The following is a 21,407-nucleotide window of genomic DNA, read 5'->3' on the forward strand; positions in this document are numbered from 1 at the left end:
AATGGATTTTATTTATTAGACTCTTGCCAAGAAGACCACAAAGACATGTATGAGTGTGCTCACCTGTGTTTGTGAATGGTTGCTTGCAGCATTTAATCATCCGTGTTTTAAATTGTCACCGTTTTGATTATTCAGGAAACAAGGACACTTGCAGAGATTGCTAAGGCTGAGTTAGATGGCACAATGCTGGGGAACAGACCAATTCGTATTCGTTTTGCCACACACGGGGCTACACTCACAGTACGAAACCTGTCTCCAGTGGTGTCAAATGAGCTTCTGGAACAGGCCTTCTCACAGTTCGGACCAGTTGAGCGGGCAGTTGTGGTGGTTGATGACCGAGGCCGACCCACAGGGAAGGGGATTGTGGAGTTTGCCAATAAGCCTGCTGCCAGGAAAGCCTTGGACCGCTGTTCAGATGGAGCCCTTTTGCTTACAATGTAATAACTTTCATTTTCTCAGTACGATCTGTGTAGATTAGTGATAAACCTATCAGTTAAGAGAATATTTAAAGTTACAGGTCTTTATGCCTTGTCAAAATATTATTTATTTCACATAGATTTTTTTATCCTTCAGGTCCCCTCGTCCAGTCATTATTGAGCCAACAGAACAGTTTGACGATGAAGATGGGCTGCCAGAAAAGCTGTTGCAAAAATCAGCACAGTATCACAAGTATGTCAACAAGACCATTTAGATTAACTGTATTCTGAATTTTGACAGCATAACTATAAGGAGAAAAAAAGAATGTCTCAGTGGAGTTTTAAATTAGCCATAAATTAATCACAACAATCTGCAATACAGAGAAAGGGAGTACCAACCACACTTTGCACAGCCAGGCACCTTTGAATTTGAGTACTCATCTCGCTGGAAGGCTTTGGATGAGATGGAGAAACAGCAGAGGGAACAAGTCGAACGGAACATACAAGAGGCAAAGGAGAAATTGGAGGCTGAAATGGAGGCCGCCAAACATGAGCATCAACTCATGATGATGAGACAAGGTAGTACGCAGCTATAAGAGCCATTTACAATATTTTGAGGGAAATACTTAAGTATTTGGATATAATGAAGTTTTTGTGCTTGAAAAAACAGCTATGCGTTTCAATTATATTGATTCTGTGATGAAAACTGACAAGAGTAGACAATGAGTGTTATACCACATTGTTGTGTCTCATTTCCCTCATTCAGGGAACAGTACTAATGTTCTGAACTTTGTCAGTGTTAATATTTGTGAACTTATATTAACAGATCTAATGAGACGTCAAGAGGAACTGCGCCGCTTGGAGGAGCTCAGGAATCAGGAGCTGCAGAAACGCAAGCAGATTGAAATGAGGTGTGCCTTTTGTCTGAAAGAGAGTAAATGTATTTATGTAGGCTATGCCATTGATTCTCACCTGGTATGACCATGGGACCCACATTTTCCCATGGTCATCAAGCCGCATCAACCCATTTATACCAGTCAAAAGTTTTTGAACAGTAAGATTTTTAATGTTTTTAAATAATTATCTTCTGCTCACCAAGCCTGCATTTAGACTGTGTGCAGAATTATTAGGCTACTTGATATTCTAGTCATATTTTTTTTCCAAGAACATTTTACCAATTCCAAACCACATCAATCTTAATAACTACTATTGATTTTGTATTTTATCATTTATAAGTGATATATAATTGTCCATGAAGGCTGAAAGTCAAAAACTCCTTATTTCAGGTGTGCAGAATTATTAGGCAGGTTTTCTTTTACAGATAAAATTTGCCAAAAAAGAGATTGAACTCAAGAATAAAAGTGAAAAAAAAAAAATGCCCATGAGAAGGATGCAATACTAATGCAATAATAGAATTATCAAAGTTAAGGCATGGCCATTGGGCAGCGAAATGCTCATTGGGTCAGCACAGTCAGAAAAAAAAAAAACAGGTGGAGAAGAAAAGACACGTTAACTGCAACAGAATTAAGAATGTGAAGAATTAGGTGAGAAACCATCAGGAACCATTTAGTCTCCAGCACCATCATTTTCCAGAACTGCAACCTTCCTGGAGTCTCCACAAGTGCAATGTGTCAGGTTCTCAGAGACTTTGCTTGGGTATAAAATTATTTAAAATGGCCCTCACTTAATAAGAATAAGGAAGGAAGGAAGCATTTATATAGCGCTTTTATTTTAACCACCACCAGTGTGCAGCATCCACTTGGATGATGCGACGGCAGCCACAGGACAACGGCGCCAGTGCGCTCACCACACACCAACTACAGGTGGAGAGGAGAGAGTGTCATAGAGACAATCAAGTGGATGGGGATTATTAGGAGGCCATGATTGACAAGGGCCAGTGGCGGGAATTTGGCCAGGACACCGGGGTTACACCCCTACTCTTTACGATGAGTGTCATGGGATTTTTAATGACCACAGAGAGTCAGGACCTCGGTTTAACGTCTCATCCGAAAGACAAATAACATGCTGAAGTGTTGTGAAATACATGAAGACTGATTTTGTATGGGCTTTATGGACAGATAAGTTGTGAGTAACTCTTGAAGGATCAGCATCACATCCTCTTGTGCCACTGTTTGAAGAATTTCTCTTCCAGAATCTGGCACTAAGTTTTAGGAGCTCATTTTAGTTCATCTCCTATCCTGAAAAGTCTGTCTTGCAGGATTGATTAAAAATGAGCTTCTAAAACTTACTGCCAGATTCTGGAAGATAAATTCTTCAAACAGTGGTACAAGAGGATGTGATGCTGGTCCGTCAAGAGTCACTCTCAACTTATCTGTCCATAAAGCCTATAAAGAATCAGTCAGCATATTATTCTTATTAAGTGAGGGTCATTTTAAAGAATTTTTTTACTAAAAGCAAAGTCTCTGAGAACCTGACACATTCCACTTCTGGAAACTCCAGGAAGGTTGCAGCTCTGGAAAATGATGGTGCTGGAGACTAAATGGTCCCTGATGGTTTCTGACCTAATTCTTCACATTAATTCTTAATTCTTTTGCCGTTAACGTGTCTTTTCTTCTCCACCTGTATTTTCTGAGTGTGCTGACCCAATGAGCATTTCGCTGCCCAATGGCCATGCCTTAACTTGCATCCTTCTCATGGGCATTTGATAATTTTTTTTTACTTGTATTCTTGAGTTTAGTCTCTTTTTTTGGCTCATTTTATCTGTAAAAGAAAACCTGCCTAATAATTCTGCACACCTGAAATAAGGAGTTTTTAACTTTCAGCCTTCATGGACAATTATATGTCACTTATAAATGATTAAATACAAAATCAGTAGTAGTTATTAAGATTGATGTGGTTTGGAATTGGTAAAATGTTCTTGGAAAAAAAATATGACCAGAATATCAACTTGCCTAATAATTCTGCACACAGTGTATTTGATCCAAAATACAGCAAAAGCAGTAATATTGTGAATTTTTTTTTTTTTCTATTTAAAATGACTGCTTTCTATTTGAATACATTTTAAAATATCATTTATTCCTGTGATCAAAGCTACATTTTCAGCATCATTACTCCAGTCTTCAGTGTCACATGATCCTTCAGAAATCATTCTAATATGCTGATTTACTGTTCAAAAAACATGTATTTTTCTTCTTCTTCTTCTTCTTCTTATCAATATTTAAAACAGTTAAGTATATTTATTTTTATAGGATTTTTTGATGAATAGAAAGATCCAAAGATCAGCATTTATCTGAAATAAAAAGCTTTTTTGTATCATTATATACAATATCATTCAAAAGCTGCTTTTTTTTTTTTTTGGAGAAAGAAATTATAGAAATTACTTTCATATTTAATTAAATAATTTTTATATAGCAAGGATGCTTTAAATTGATAAAAAGTGACAATAAGGACCTTTATAATGTTACGAAAGATTTCTATTTCAGATAAATTCTGTTCGTCTAAACTTTCTATTCATCAGAGAGTATATGTATGTATATATATATATATATATATATATGTGTGTATAGAGAGAGAGAGAGAGATCCAATATCACAAAAGTAGACGTGAAAAGTAGACTATATGGCTGCATATAGTGGCACGCCTCGGCCACAGGCTCTAGGTAATTACGAATCATGAATTAAATATAAATTAATGTTAAAACACTTATTTTAAAAGTTTGCAATGTGGCTAAATGATGCCTGTGTTGATTTTATTGATCAAATACTGTACATTTTTTTACTTTACATTAAAGTACAGTACAGTTTTTTTTTTTTTTTTTTTTTTACTTTTTATATACAGTACAGCTTTTATTTAACTTTTAGATACAGTGCATTTTAATTTAATCATTTAAGTTTTTTATTTGACCTGTCCTGTATGTAAGCACAGTGCAGTGTTAATGTTCAAACTGTATTTAAGTTTCAAGTTTGTTTTATTTATATAGCACATTTAAAAACAACAAGCATGGCTGACCAAAGTGCTGAACAAACAAAGACATAAAACACAGGACAACCCACAGATTCATACCATAAACTCACAGTGAATTAAAAGCCAAAGAAAAGAAATAGGTTTTAAGAGATGATTTAAAAACAGTTAAAGACTGTGCTGATCTGATTTAGGCTGGGAGGCTGTTCTACAGCCTAGGTCCAGAAACCGCAAAGGCTCTATCCCCTCTATGCTTTAACCGTGATCTGGGGACAGAGAGAAGTCTTTGATCACCAGACCTCGAGTTGGATTGTATGGATAAAGTTGATCAGATAAATAGCTTGGTGCTAGATTATTTATAGATTTATAAACATAGAGAAGAATTTTGAACTCAATTATAAGATGCATAGGTAGCCAATGTAACGATTTCAGAATTGGAGTAACGTGATAAAATTTATGTTGTCCTTTGAGGAATTTAGCAGTGGCGTTTTGTACTAATTGTAGACGAGTGATGGAAGATTTAGAAATGCAGAGATAGAGAGTTGCAGTAATCCAAGCGAGTTGTAATGAGCGTATGGATAGCAATCTCTAAAGTTTTCACAGAGAGAAAAGATTTAATTTGGGAGAGAAGACGTAGCTGTAAAAAACAGGAACTAATAACCGCATTTATTTATCAAATTTAAGACTCTGATCCCAGAAAACACCTAGGTTCTTAATACAGGAAAAAGTAAAAGGAGCAAAGTAGTCCAGATCGATACTTCTGCTCCCTGAATTTTCACTAGGGCCAAAGACTATAACCTCGGTTTTTGATTCATTCGGAAATAGAAAATTATGAGAGAACCACGTTTTCACTTCATCCAGGCATGCAAAAAGAGATTCCAGAGCAGCATGTTTATTTAGTTTCAGAGGTAGATAAAATCATCTGCACAGCAGTGAAATGATACACCATGTTTTCTGAAAATGGGTGCGAGAATAGAACCCTGCGGCACTCCACAGGAAAGTTTAGCAGGCAATGAAGAAAAATTGCCCAATCTGACAGAGACACTTCTATTTGTTAAATATTATTTGAACCAGCTAAGAACAGTTCCCTGGAAGCCCACAAAATATTCTAGTTGAGATAAGAGTTTTATGATCAACTGTATCAAAAGCCGAGGTTAAGTCTAACAGAATTAGGATAATAGAGTCAGTCGCCAACATAATATCATTAAGGACCCGTAATAAAGCAGACTTTGTGCTGTGCAGAGGCTTAAAACCAGACTGGAATGTTTCAAAAAATATGATTTGCACTAAGGAAAGACTATATCTAAATAAACACAGTTTTCTCGAGTGCTTTTGTAATAAACGGAAGATTTGAGATGGGTCAAAAATTATTAAAATTACTAGCATCAAGAGAAGGTTTCTTAAGAAGAGGAGTCACAGTAGCTTCTTTGAGGCTATCAGGTATAGTTCCTGAAACTAGACATTTATTCAAAAACGACACCAAGCTAGGGCCAACCGAGTCGAAAATTTGTTTTAAAATACATGGAGGGAGAACATCATGAGAGCAAAAAGAAGGTTTCAAATGGTCGATAGTTTCTTTGAGAGACTGGAGGAGAAACTGGATCAAAATCACTCCATATAACAATTTACAATGTTTAAAGTGGTTGACAATAACAAAAAATTCTTATTAGGAATAAAACTGCCTCGTATTTGAAATGTGAATGGTTGTAGCTGAATAATTAGGCCTACTATGCTACTGTATTTTAATGTTGGTCATTATGGTGGTACTTGGAGAGCCAAATATTTTCTGAGGTGGTACTTGGTGTAAAAAGTTTGAGAACCACTGTAGTACACTAGTAGGAGAGAGAGATTGACTGAGTGAGTGTGATTAACTTACCTGCATCTAATACAGCATTCATTCTTCAGATCAATCTCATTTTCACAATAAAAAATTAGTTTGAATGTCTGATAGGCTCGTACTATCCTTTCATCTGTTAAGGGTGATTTCCGATGACAGCGCTACTTTGGCAACTTCGGCAAGCAGAGTGATACAAACGGGGAAACGGCTGTTGGAGTTCTGTTGAACTTTAATATCACACTTTTATCAGCCAATCAGATTTGAGGACCAGAAATAACTGTTTTGTGTGTGTGTATTACACTTTGTAATAACTGCACACTATGAATCATGAGTTAAGCATTAGTAAATAGTCAATTCAACCTTTATAAAGAATTGTTCCAGCATTAACCCTTTATAGGGCACTCATTGAAATACTTGGAAATTCAAAATTTCAACCCTGGAGTGTTATTGGAGGTTACTAAAAGACTTAAACTTTTGTGACTTTAAAAAAAAAAAAATCCTTTTCATGTTGAAAATCAAGGTCAATGAAGTTACCATATATGGTTCCTCGCCAGTCTATGGTCATTATTTTTCCCAAAAAGCATATACATTTAAAATATAAGAAACATATATAAAATATAAATAAATACATGAAACCTATATACATTTCATAGAATTTTTATTTAGGAACATTTTTTACTTTTATTTAGGAACTTTTTTTTTTTCATGTGTCATAACTGTAGTCCAGTCACTTAGGCAACGGCTTCATGGTACTTGATAAAGCAGTTGCGTTCAGCATTGAGGCACAGGTGGACCTTACAGACCCTGCAGACCACATTTGACCTCAAAATGTTCCCCTTCCTGCTGCATTACTTGCAGGTCTGGCGGTTGGTGTAGACAGGGGCATGGAACAGGGACGTGTCAAACCGCAAAGAAGCATCTGGGTTGTGGTTGCGGTGTCCCCGGATAGGCATGGGGACATCAACAGAGGTGCTGGGTGCACATGGAAATGATGAGCTCCTTCGGGGGCGAGACATAACTGGCCTCTGGCTGCTGCAACTCCTAAACACCTGGATCCGGAAGTTCTTCAATGACAGGCCATCATCCACAGCAAGAGCCTTGATGTCCCGCCTGTACATGATCCAGGCATTCGTGAGGCTGACATCTATTGCATACGCAAACATCCGCATGTACCACCTCTTGGATTTCATGGGGGTGCGGTAGAGGTGAACCAGCATGTCACTCTTGTCAATGCCCCCCATGTTGGCATTATAGCTCTTGATAACAGCAGGGCAGCTTACCGGTTCCTTCCTCTTGGTGTCACTGCAGTACCGGTAGACTGAGGATATGGGCTCCACCCCCATGTCTGTTGACAGCAGAGAGACGACCCTGTTGTCCTTCCACCTGAGGGCCAGGATCTCATCATCACTGGTGACGTAGTCATGTACACCACGAGGGACAGCCTTTTTCTCCATGTCCTTGATGGACTTCAATGGAGGTTTGCCTATTCTGGTGTCCCTAGCTGTCCCCGTGTACCTGCAGTTCTTGTCTTTGAGGTACCGCACTATCTCCAGGCTGGTGAAGAAGTTGTCCGCAAAGATGTGCTGTGGTGGTGGACGAGGACATGGTGCTGGCCAGGACAGAGACTATCTGGCTGGTGACCCCCATGGCTTGTTGTTCAGATGTCATGGGGACACCGTGGGCCTGCAGTGTAGTTTTGCCCTGGTATAGCACCAGGTCATGAATAAAGCCATCCTCAGAAGCCCTGGCAAACAACTTAAACCCCCATTTGTCCGGCTTGCTCTTGATGTACTGCCTCAGGTTGCCAGCTGTCTTGCCTTTGTAGGCAACCATAACTTCGTCCACAGACTGCTTGGGGGTCTGTGGCTCACTCCTGAAGACAGTAACCAGGTGGTTGAACAGTGGCCGGACTTTAAAGAATCTGTCGATGGTGCCAGGGATCTGGGTGTTGTCATTAAAGTGGACAAGCCTTCTCATCAGCCTGAACCTCTTAGATGACATGATGTTTGCAACTTGAGGGACCCTGGTCTCCATTGCCCAGTAGTCCTCAATGGAGGGCAGCTCAGAAATCCCCATGTAGAGGAGGATGGCCACAAAGTTCCTCACCTCATCTTCAGTGGTGGTGAAGGTGGTGTTGACGTCCTTCTGGGTTGCATACAAGTTGTATTGGTATGCTATGTGCTTGATGACACGGGGGCTGAAGTACTTGCTGAAGTAAGCATATGGAGTATCGATGAAGTCAGGGGGAACGTGCTGGTACTCAGGCAGGGCTTGGTTGTCCAGGTCAACCTTCTTCCAGGTGGTTAGCCTGAATGCTGGCTTCCCTTCTTTGTGGGGCCCTTGGTTTGTGGTGCTGGCTGGTCTTCATCCTCCTCCTCTTCATTGTCGTCGTCTTCGTCCTCAAGCTCCTCCACTGCAGTCTGCACACACTTCCTCTTGGCAGAGGGGCCCATGTCACTCGGGCACTCGTGGGTAAGTGGGATGAAGTCGGGGTCTGCCGCGTCGTCGACTTCCTCATCAGAGCCCTCGTCGTCACTGATGGCGGGGTCAGCTGGCACAACAGCAGTCACCCTCTTTCCATTAAAGAGCCGAGTAGACAGCTGCAAAAGAAAAGTATGTTTTTGAGTCAATATCAGGCCCACTTTTAGTTATTTGTGAAGGAAAACAGTAACAGTGAAGTACAGATCTACTGAAAACAAAGAATATTGACATGTAAATTGTAAATATATAATAAGAAATGAAAAATAGCACTAAGTACTGGTGGTACCACTCATTTTAGCAGTAATAAGGCTCACAGTAAAAATAAAAATAAAATAAACACCAATATATGCCATTTAAGTATAATAAAAACTGTTATAAGGTCATAAAACTGAACAAAATTACACATATTTCCCTAGTTATGGCGTGATCATTTCAATAAATGGTTTATGTTTTGCACTGGATCACTGCATAATGTTTTACAAACCTGTGGCAACATCCAATGCACTCTTGAGTAGAATTGTTGTACATTATAATGCATTTAAGTGAAAAATAGCACTATAAATACTGGTGGTACCACTTATTTTAACAGTAATGAGGCCTCACAGTAAAAATAAACACCAATATATGCCATTTAAGTATAATAAAATCTGTTATAAGGTCATAAAACTGAACAAAATTACACACATTTCCCTATTTATGACTTAATCATTTCAATAAATGGATTGGATCACTGCATAATGTTATACAAACCTGTGGCAACATTCAGTGCACTGTTAAATACTATTGTCCTAAGTTATAATGCATTATTTAAAAAAAAAAAACCTAAAGTATAGCTTACTAGACGCATCAGGCGTATGTCTATAAATGGACACACTGTAGCTTGCGCTAGTTTTACCTGAATGTACAACTGTACACTTGAATTTTTATAAATTTTTTTTTTTAATGAAACTGCAGAGGTTTATTTTTATTTTTTATCAAGTGTACAGTTGTACAGTTTAATTTTTTGCATCTTGAAAAAAATATTTCTGTTCTGTATCCCTCTGTGTTGTTTGTTTAACTTTTCTGTTTGGTAGATGATCAAGCCTTTAAATCTGCTTTGTAAATGCTTTATAAGGTATAAACAGTCCTCACTTTAGATGAGCTCAAAAATAGATGGCTGGCAATAAATGTTTGATAACTACCTGACTAAATCATGAATTACAGCAGAAATGTGTGTTAATAAAGTATGTATTAACACACTGAACAATTATTATCATGTCTCTAAATAATAAGAAATAAGATTTATAAATGTACATTTAAATAGTTTATTAATTATTTACTTATTATAAATCTTTATAAATGATCTTTATAAATGATCTTTATAAATGATCTTATGAACCACTGACAACTCCTAAATAACTGGTTTGTAAATAACGTAATTTAGAAATGATAAATTGATCATTATTAAAGTATGAATACAATTATTAAACATTATATATTTGCTCAAGAACAAAACATTTATAGCTGTATTTATAAAATGCTTACTAATGCCTATTAATGCTGGAACAATGCTTTATAAAGGTTGAATTGACATGAACTAACATTAAACAATATATTTTGACAGTATTTATTAATGCTGCTTGCAGCTATATTTTTTTTATTCTTCTCTGAAATGAATCGCATTTTTGAGGGCCTAAACATGATCGAAAAGTCATGAAATTTTGCACATACATCAGAACTGGCGAAAATTTACAAAAAAAGTCTCTTGAGGCAAAACCCGAAATCCAACAGGAAGTCGGTTATTTTTAATTTTCTCGGCAAATTTTGTGTCATTTTTGCCAATTTCAGGCGTTGTTTTTTAACAAACTCCTCCTACAGATTAATTCAGATGAACACCAAATTTGGTCAGTGTAATCTAAAGGCCTTTGCGATGTTAAATTGTGAAGATCTTGAGTTTTCGTTGAAGGGTGTGTCCCTGGCGGCCTGACAAATTTCGATGTTTTGCCATGAAAGAGGAAGTTGTTTTAACTCAGGCATGCAATATCCGATCTGCACCAAACGTCACATGTTTGATAAGTCTCCTGACCTGAAGAGATCTACGTGACCATTTTCAGTTAAAGTCATAGCGCCACCTGCTGGCAACAGGAAGTGGCATGCAGAGATGGAAACTCGAGTATGCGACTTGGACTTGAGTCACACTTAAGTCGCATAAATAAAGACTTGGGACTTGACTTGGACTCGTGAACAGCTGACTCGAGACTTGACTTGGACTCGTGACTTGCGAGACTCGTAAAAAACGCAAGTCACTTGGTATGGGAGTTTATATGAATATATCTCTGAGGGGAACTGGTTGTCTTTTAGAAAAGTTTAGATGGAATTTTATTTTCATCTTGCCTCCGTATAATGCTTATTAATGTAGTGTTCATAACCACAGCGCTGCTTTGTTTACAGTGGCAACCAAGGAAACGATGTTTAATTGCTTTTCAAGAGCTACCTGCTGGCAGAGAGTGAATCTGCATTAATTCAGCCTGTTTGCTGTTTTGTTTCATGCAGATGTTTTATGTAGAATAGTTTCACAAAACTAAAGTCAGACCATTTTGTTTTTGCTTCAAATTTTGAAATTATACAATCCAAATTAGATTAAAAAACTGCTCATGCTGGATGTATGCAACCTCTTTGTTTGGATTGTGTTGTGTTTAAAATGCAATGGTTGCCTCTAATTTTAAATGGAAAAAGAGCACAGACAAAGCCATAGTTTGTTTATATGAGATTTATTTGATTTGTGTAATTCATTTGATTAATTGGGGTTTGTTTTAAAATTTAGTTTTGTTGTTTGACATTATTTCAATTTTACAAAGAAATGTGCAGCATTTTATCTGACAATTAATAAATGGACACCTTTTCATTTCTAATTTGTCTTAAATTTTGTTAAAGTATTTTTTTTGTTGTTGCTGAGAAAATCATATCGTGAAATCAGTATTTCAAAACTGATTTAGCCTCAATAACTAGCTGAATGAACTGTTGCTAATAAATACAGGTGCATCTCAATAAATTAGAATGTTGTGGAAAAGTTCATTTATTTCACAAATTGTGAAACTCGTGTATTAAATAAATTCAGTGCACACAGACTGAAGTAGTTTAAGTCTTTGGTACTTTTAATTGTGATGATTTTGGCTCACATTTAACAAAAACCCACCAATCTCAACAAATTAGAATATAGTGACATGACAATCAGCTAATCAACTCAAAACACCTGCAAAGGTTTCCTGAGCCTTCAAAATGGTCTCTCAGTTTGGTTCACTAGGCTACACAATCATGGGGAAGACTGCTGATCTGACAGTTGTCCAGAAGACAATCATTGACGCCCTTCACAAGGAGGGTAAGCCACAAACATTCATTGCCAAAGAAGCTGGCTGTTCACAGAGTGCTGTATCCAAGCATGTTAACAGAAAGTTGAGTGGAAGGAAAAAGTGTAGATGAAAAAGATGCACAACCAACCGAGAAAACCGCAGCCTTATGAGGATTGTCAAGCAAAATCGATTCAAGAATTTGGGTGAACTTCACAAGGAATGGACTGAGGCTGGGGTCAAGGCATCAAGAGCCACCACACACAGACGTGTCAAGGAATTTGGCTACAGTTGTCCTCTCCTGAACCACAGACAACGTCAGAGGCGTCTTACCTGGGGCTAAGGAGAAGAACTGGACTGTTGCCCAGTGGTCCAAAGTCCTCTTTTCAGATGAGAGCAAGTTTTGTATTTCATTTGGAAACCAAGGTCCTAGAGTCTGGAGGAAGGGTGGAGAAGCTCATAGCCCAAGTTGTTTGAAGTCCAGTGTTAAGTTTCCACAGTCTGTGATGATTTGGGGTGCAATGTCATCTGCTGGTGTTGGTCCATTGTGTTTTTTGAAAACCAAAGTCACTGCACCCGTTTACCAAGACATTTTGGAGCACTTTACAATTTGAGTTGAATTACTGAAATAAATTAACTTTTCCACGACATTCTAATTTATTGAGATGCACCTGTAGAACAAAGACTTGAGACGTGACTTGGACTCCACCTCAAAGACTTAAGACTTGACTTGGACTCTGCTTTAAAGACTTGAGACTTGACTTAGACATGATCTCAAAGACTTGAGACTTGACTTGGACCTCAGAGACTTGTGGACATGTTTGGTGGTATGTTTTACGTTATAACGAACTCCTTCTGGAGATTACGTCATGCTTTATACTGACTTAAACAAACCACGTCCAATCTGCACCAAACTGGCCTGAAGACATCTACATGTCAATATTCAGTTATAGTCATAGTGCCACCAGCTGGCAGCAGGAAGTTTGACACACATAAATTAATTTGACATATTCCTTATATATTTACCACTTTAAATGCATATTGATCACCATTTGCTGTTTTACTAAAGCCACCAGGTGGTGGTGAGCCCGGGTGCAAGGGCCCTTTCATCGCTGCTTGCAGCTTTAATGTTTATTGTTCTTTAATACTAACATTATAACATGAATTTGCAGTGAAACTGTTATACAGTTAAATTTATTTATACCATAGTCCAGTGTTTGCCACAGACTTGCACTCTATTTGTGGTGGCATATATATATATATATATATATATATATATGTAAATTCATTCTCTGCCAGCAGGAGGCGCTGTTGGAGTGGTACAAATCGAGATTTCCCTGGTAACCGCTGTACACAAAGCAGCAGTCACAAACCCTGCTTTTCTGAGACATTACATGCAAGAAGAAATGACATCCAAACTTTTATTATAAGTTTCGTTATATAAAAACACCCGCACTGGTGTTCGATTTTGAAATGTGCAGTGTTCATGTTTATTCAAAGAAGTCAAAGCCTTTTGGAAAATCTATTTGTGGCGGTCAGTTTTGATATTGTGGCAGGCGCCATAAATAAATCAATGAATGGAAAACACTGTAGTCTCATAATTGAAGTGTAAATTCTGCAGATTACATCATTGTCCAGTATTGTACTGTCAGCAGTTTATAAAAACGTTTTCATAATTGTAACATACATATTTACATACATAATTATTCAGCTGCATGTGTAGTAACTTGCGAAAAATTGACGCTACAGCAGCACTTCTTCGTCGTCGTCTTGTCTAATGCAGTCAACCAAGCGTTCTAACCACGACCTCGCCCCTCTCCACCCCCCAACCATTCGAATTTCCATAGGCAGGAAATATTTTAATGATATTCTAATGGGACACTTTGTGACATCACAAAACCCGGAAAACAACGCTGTCGTCCAAACGAGCCGTTTGTTGTAGTCCTTGAAAAGGATTTTCTGGGTTATCTCCCTTTGGAGTGGACTTTGAGATTTGTAGCTTTGTAGATCTTTTTTATGCCCAAACATACACACTACACATTGACTAAAATTCAAAAAGTGAAAAAGCATAATAGGACCCCTTTAAAAAAAAAAAAAATTACACACAAACGTACCTTCCCCTTTTACATACACATAAATTGTAAGAATATGACTAATATTGATGAATAACCAGCCTATAAGGTATGGCTATTAAATAGCAGTCCCAAACTAGTTTAATATTACTTCAGTAAAAGTTTTAAAGTATGTGGTATTTATTGTACTTACGTATGACAATTATTTTTAAATATTAAGCATACTTAAGTATTGAAAGTAAAAGTACAAGTAAAAGCAAAATAGAAAAGGAGCAAATTAATATTAAAAAAAATAAAATTATACACCGTTTGAGCTGGACTGTGTACTTTTGCGTCCATTAATTTTTCGTTTTTTAACCCAGAAATGAAATACGGAAAATGCTGTTTATTCTTTAATGGTTCAAACACTGATGAATAATCAGGTACAAACTAATTTTCATTAGTCAACATTCCTATTTCATTAAAAATCGTAAAAATGATATAAAGCTTGTTTTTTAATGTATAGGCTATAGCAAATTTGCTCAAAACAGAAATATTTATGATTAATTATAACTGGTTATAATTACTAATAAATATTTAGATTAGATCTTAGAATTAACTGTAGCAGAATCGATATCACAATTATTTGATCTGGCCGTCCACCGAGCAGACAATATAATCATTTATCAATTCTAGGAAAGATTATTTTCCTAGCCAAGGAAGAATAGCTTTCCTACTTTATGCAGTACTAGCAATAGTTTAGCATGTAGCAAGGATCAACATTCAGTGACTTCGAATTGTGAGCAGAACACAGAGACAGTCAATTGTGAATATAAGGGATTTAATAAATGAAACTATAGCTAACACAAAACTAAACTAAGCAAAACATATATACAGAATGAAGTAAAGTAAGGAAAGAGAGAGAGAAGAATAAAGAATGTTAGTATTTCACATCAATTAACCACAACCCAATGAGAATCATCAAAGAATCAAAGATCATCTTAAAAGGGGGCTCAAACTTAAACACGCATCTAAATAGTTGTAAACGGTTACTTGCATTGGCTTTGTTGCTGAACAAGAGTCCTGATGTGATAGACAACAGAGGTTCTTGATGAGTTCTTTAGGAGTGAGCTGGAGGTTTTCTTCAGGTTCCTCTGAAGATGGGAAAGTCCACAGTGAATCGACAAAGTTACTTGAAGATTAGAACTGCCGGAAAATCAAACTCAAGAGGAGAGTTTTGAAGAGTCTTGAAGAGTGTCTGTCTCAAGAAGAAAGGTTTTTCTGAGCTACGATTAGTTTGAGTTTGGAACTTTTGATAGTTCCTAGCCGCACCTTTTGGGTGGAGTGGCTAATCAGAGGCATGAATTTTGAGCGGGAGAAACTTTCTTTGTCTCTGTTTATGGCCAATTTGCATTTTTATTACTGGTCTGGAGAGTTGGTGCAGTTTTACTTCAAAGCATAGTACAAATTGTATGATGCATTTCACGATCACATAGTGTACATCATTGTTTGAGGAATAAAAAGAAGACCATTTTGATAGCAAGAAAGAAACCTCTAGAAGATATTAAAGCAGAGATACACTCATACACCTGAATATAGGCGTTTAGAGTCTAACTAATACAAGTAAAGAGTTGTAACTAGGTTAATATAATAGGGGAGCATACATACAACACATGCATATACCAGATACATTTATAACTGCTTAATTATGGCCTAAATACAGAAAATGTCTTTATGTGTGTGTGTGATGTGTATTGAAATTGTGGAGACATACTAGTTGGCGCTAAAACGTTTTTTTTGGCTCTATAATTACGTGGCGTTTCACAAATCCACACAATATGTATATCATTTGATGGATCTCCTCATAATGAACAACTTTGCCTCAAGAACCATTGCTGTCAATCAAATCGTTCATTAATTATTCACAAATATGAAAGGTTGCCTATCATATTTCAAAATGTTGCACTCGATTTCACACATTTTATTCTGGAGTTATAGTTTGGGAAAAGTTCAACTCGTAAATGCATTCAACTTTGTCACAACAACACATTATCGAATGCAAATAAGAAACATTACTTACACTGTATAAAATATCTCCTCCTCCACCGACTCCAGCTGCGCTCGCGTTCTGTTTGTGAGGTAAACAAAGCTTTTTTTCTCTCAGCGCGTCTTCTGAGGGTAAATACAAGGCTTTTTCCTCTCAGTGCGTTTCTGAGGTAAATACAAGGCTTATTCCTCACAGCATGTTCTTCCAAAACTGAAAAGTATCTGAGATGAACGCGTTGCTGCTTTGTTTACAGTGGTGTGGCCGTTTACATGCCGCGTGTCTCACGTGGAGATTTGTAATAACAATAGCGCGAGCAGCGCATGGGCGTGACCTAATTACAGATAATGAGACCAGACAGAAAAACTTGTCCTTGTCCATGTCCTTGGTTTCATATGGATTACTTTATCACAGAATATTTGTTTTCGGTAAGACTTACTTAATTTAAGAGTAGATATGTATAGATATATACATATCTCTTTCTATAGATATATTTCTCATGTCTCTGTGTGAAGTATTTGCTGAGTTACAGTTCATTTTAGTGACGTGTTTCAAAAAGCAGTTCTTGGAGACGGAGAAGACAGAGAGTGCACCCTGTTTGTTTTCTTTATTCTTCAAAAGCACAAAGTTTAGTTGTTATGAGTGTATACAAATAAAAGTAGACCCCTTACAGATTCGAATGGTGTATTGCTCTTATCTGTACGATAAAAAATGGCAGAGTAATTCAAGCTCATTTCGGCCTTATCAGGAAAATCTGCCTCAAAACGCGTATCTGCGTTTGTCGACCCCAGAGGGTTAAAAACCTACTTTTGCGAACTAGTCCTAGGTTTTTGGCCCGATCGGAACCAAACCACTGCAGTAATATTCTCTGGACTCTCTAGATCAATAATTATCGAAAGAATGTTGAATTTTGTCCTTCAGTTAGCTGTAACGGGGTCATTAAAAAAGGGGTGTGGTCAAATATACCCAGAAGCCTATAAAACCTAAACGAAAACTCAAAACTTTACGAAATTTGTTGAAAACATGTGTCAGATGACTCTTAACAAGCATGCAAAGTTTCATGTAGATGGGACCATAGGTGGCGCTATAACAGTGAAAATGGCCTCTAAAACACAGTGTTTCTATAGTGACCTCAAATTGCAATACATTTTCTAAATATTCACTTATACACTATATCTTCATATCATACGATAGATCTTCTCATTCTGAACAACTTTGCCTCTGGGACTAATGCTGTCAATCAAACTGTTCATTTAAATATTTGAGATTAGTTAAAAAAAAAAAAAAACACTTGTTTCTCAGTCCGTATCCGATCAGATGGTGGATCAGCACCAAGAGATGATGTCTACAGCCCTGATCGTCAGCGGAGACCAGGACACCCAGATGACCCCCAGAGATATATCCCCAGATATATCAACCAAAAATAACAAAATAACTAAAATATAATAAAATACCTAACTACATAATACTACTATTGTTAGAAATTGCAACAAATTAAAATAGAAATATAAACTTTTGAACTGCGGGTTTCGTCTGGTCAGAGGAGAACTGGCCCCCCGACTGAGCCTGGTTTCTCCCAAGGTTTTTTTTTCTCCATTCTGTCACAGAGGGAGTTTTGGTTCCTTGCCGCTGTCGCCTCTGGCTTGCTCAGTTGGGGACACTTAATTTCTAGCGATTATCGCCGATTTGATTGCACAGATACTATTTAAACTAAACTGAGCTAGACAATGACATCTCTGAATTCAATAATGAAATGCCTTTTAACTGAAAATTGAAAATTGAGTGTTTAATCTTATCATTATACATTACTGACACTCTATCCTCCAATTTGATACTGTTAAGTGCTTTGACACAATCTGTATTGTAAAAGCGCTATATAAATAAAGGTGACTTGACTTGAACTAGAGATGGTTTTTAAAATCAAAATCAATAAAATCAGTTCAGTACTGTTCTCTAGACTCTCTAGGTCAATAATTATCAAAACAATGTTGAACATTTGCATTTTGCATTGGTCATTTTATAATATGTTATTTACATAGTGTACCCAAAGGCCTATTAATACTAAAACAAAGCCCATAAACTGTGTAAAATGATGCATAATTTCATTCTAAACGAGCATGCAAAATTTAAGAGAGATTGGGCAAAAAATAACACTATAATAGTTATAAAGGTTATAAACACAGTGTTGTATGAGAAATTGCTATGTATAACCACTAGATGGCAGCGGAAGACCACTAATGGGCTTAAACTCTAAAACAGTAGTGTTCATAGGTTTTCTTATAGAGATATTATAAAATCGCTGTTATAACATTTAAAATCACATTTAATTCAAGTTTACCATTTTGTTCATACAGATATATCAGTTTTTGCAATTTTGCCATATTATGATCACAGAGAAACCTGAAAATGATGATATAAACTCTTAAAAAGAGAAGACTTGCAAAAAATAGTCACCTGTCATTTATTTCAAATATCTATATCTGCCAGAAAATATGTGTGCATGTATGTCCGTGTATGAGTTTGTCTGTGTGTGTGTAAACAAGCTTAATGATTATTAATATGATAGTTTATTTTATTTCTATTTGTGTGTGTGTGTGTGTGTGTGTGTGTGTGTGTTTCTGTGAGCCTGATGTCCATTTTTGATGTGTTTCACTGTCAGCTATACATCCAGGTTGGCCTAGACCCTAAAAGCATACCACCTTAGGCCTTAAAATGCTTGAACCCCGGTAATCGCTGCTTGCAGCTATATTTATTATTGTTGTTGTTGTTGTTGTTATTATTATTAGAGTGAGTATGATAGACACACTAGCTAAGCCTTCGTTCTCTTTCGCTTTCTCGCTTGTCTGTGATAGTGTAACGAGTCCACTGAAGGCGAGCATAGTGAAGAACCCAAGTGCAGTTTATTTACAAATGTGAAATCCAAGATACAAAGTCCAAACAAAGACAGACTTGACTTGAACAGACTTGAAACAGACTTGACCAGAGACAGACTTGGCATGGCATGAACGGACTAGACTCACCAACAGCAGGTTACAACATTAATACATGACAAGGAACAAGGGCGACAAAATGGCTACTTATAACAAACAATGAGGGTCACATGACATGAACAAACCAATGAGAGACAAGACCCGACTAAAGTAACCAATCAGAACATGACACAATGTACAAGGGAACCAATAGCATGAAGACATGACAGAAAGGGAAGCATGAAACAACCAGGAACCGTGACTAAACTTCAAAATAAAAGATATGAAAAAAAGAACATGAAACAGAACTCAACACAGACCTTACAGATAGGTCGTTCTTCAATCAATTTCTGTGCTGTCAAGTGCAGCTTATAAGAGCAGCAAATTATCATCCTCTCAAGCTGTTACAACGCGCTCTTACGAGTTTTTTGGATCGGATTGTCGACTGAATTGGTGAGTTTTTTTCAATATATCGATAACACTTAGTGTTTCTCTGTACCATCTCAGGTGGCTAATGTTACCGATTAATTACTATGGTTCCCGCTGAGTTTGTAGAGTTTTTTTATTCTCTTACATACAATTATGTGAAACACTTTGTGCGGCTCAGTGCTATCCGGTGGTTAGGTTTTTTACACTGACGGTTCCCCGTTAACTTTATTATCCTCTATAGATTCAGTGAAACATCTCATACCCCTCGGTGCTATCCGGTATCTAGTGTTTTCCCGTGAAGGTCCCCCACTATTTATCACTTTATAGACGGATTCTGTGAAACGCCTTGTGCTTCTCGGTGCTATCCGAAGGCTGGTGTTTTCACCACACATACATGTTGGCGGTTCCCCACTAACCTTATCACTAACTAAGGATTTTGTGAAACACAAAGTGCTTCTCGGGTCTATCCGGTGGCTAGTGTTTTTTCCACGCTGATAGATCGATTATTCCCTGCTATTTTCCAGGCAGTTTGTGATACGTTGTGCTTCTCGGTGCAATCCGACAGCCAGTTGTCAAGTGTGTATTTTTTGTATCTCATTGTTTTTCTGTTATTGCGGTGGTCATGGCTCATAGTTCTATTGCTACTGGATTCGCAATAACATGTAAGCTGTGCCCTAATACTCTTCTTCCTGATGACGGCCACGATGTTTTTCCATCCTGCTTGGGAATACAGCATTTGAGAGAGTCTCTCACGGACCCATGTCTGCACTTGTAGCCTTTTACGCATGTCAGAGAGATGGCTCCGTCTCGCCGAACTGGACCCCAAGTCCACAGTAGGCCTTGTAGGAACCGCAACCAATTACAAGGAGTCGAAAGCGATGTGCATCTGCGGCTGTCAGTGCTCCCCCATCTAAGAAGGCAATGTCAAGGAACGAGCAAATTCTCATCCTTTCGTCTGAGATGTCCGAGATAAACATGTCCATCTTCAGCTATTACACAGGAATATAAAAAAGGGTTCTAGTAAGAGAATGGATGATGAACCTTTCAGTTCTTTATTCTCCTCCTCCTCGCACTGACTTTGACGTGCTCTCTACAAGTGCATCTGACTTGTTTTTCAGGATCATTTCAATGCAGTGGATGTTGCTGCACAAACTTTCCCCCAGGATAATACAGTTTTTTCAGCTGTACGGGGTTCTAGTGGCGATTCGATTTACTCAGGACTAACTCCATCCTCCGTGGATGATACCTTAACTGTGCTCCAGATGGAGGTTGCTCATTTAGGGCTGTATAACTCGCCAGTGCAGCCAGCCCAGTCCAACGTCTTTTTTAGACAGCCTTCAGCTTGGGTCTAACTTTGCTATTCCGCCATGCACGGATTTCTATGCAGAATTTTCGAACTCCTTAATAGGGTCTAGCACACCTAAACGGCAGTCAAAGACCGCCCATACACTGGCATCTATGGCGGATGCAGATAGCATTTGGATTGGCCGTGCTCCAGAAATAGAGCAACCTGTCGCTGCCCTTGTGGTGTCACCTGATTAGGCCTGCGAGGCAATGTGCATTGCCCCGGTACTCAGTGCAGTCGCACAGACTTGTTACTCAAAAAGGCATATGAGTCTACCGCATATATAACCCATACTAAGAACACAATATGTCAATTACTCCTCGCCACAACTAGTAGACTTGAATCGGCAAATGTGGACCCCTCAGTTTCACAATTCCTTCAAACTGCGCTTCTGGCTATGGGCCATGGCACCTGTTTACTGGGTAGTCTTACAGCCACGCTTCTGACAGCTCGCCGACAAGTGTGGCTTGCCCAGGCGAAACTGCCAGAGGATTGTAAAAAGACTCTATGAGACCCCCTAATTGTTCCTGGTCACCTGTTTGGACCCAATGTGCCAGAACTTATGGAAAAGATGTTAAAGTTGTCTGA

The 21,407-nt window shown here is 37.8% G+C and overlaps 1 protein-coding gene across 4 annotated transcripts in view; it reads left to right on the forward strand.

Annotated features, from left to right (window-relative positions):
* The window catches only part of pspc1 (paraspeckle component 1), a 159,443-nt gene that overhangs the window by 83,707 nt on the left and 54,329 nt on the right, over positions 1 to 21,407 (forward strand). For all 4 annotated transcript variants that reach the window (XM_058773817.1, XM_058773811.1, XM_058773826.1 and 1 more), the window contains exons 2-5: positions 136 to 437; positions 574 to 669; positions 799 to 995; positions 1,243 to 1,327. In XM_058773817.1, the coding sequence (XP_058629800.1) occupies positions 136 to 437; positions 574 to 669; positions 799 to 995; positions 1,243 to 1,327 (680 nt within the window). The remainder of the gene's footprint in view (positions 1 to 135; positions 438 to 573; positions 670 to 798; positions 996 to 1,242; positions 1,328 to 21,407) is intronic.

The sequence above is a fragment of the Onychostoma macrolepis genome, chromosome 01 (assembly GCF_012432095.1).
Source record: "Onychostoma macrolepis isolate SWU-2019 chromosome 01, ASM1243209v1, whole genome shotgun sequence".
NCBI classification, from domain to species: Eukaryota; Metazoa; Chordata; class Actinopteri; order Cypriniformes; family Cyprinidae; genus Onychostoma; species Onychostoma macrolepis.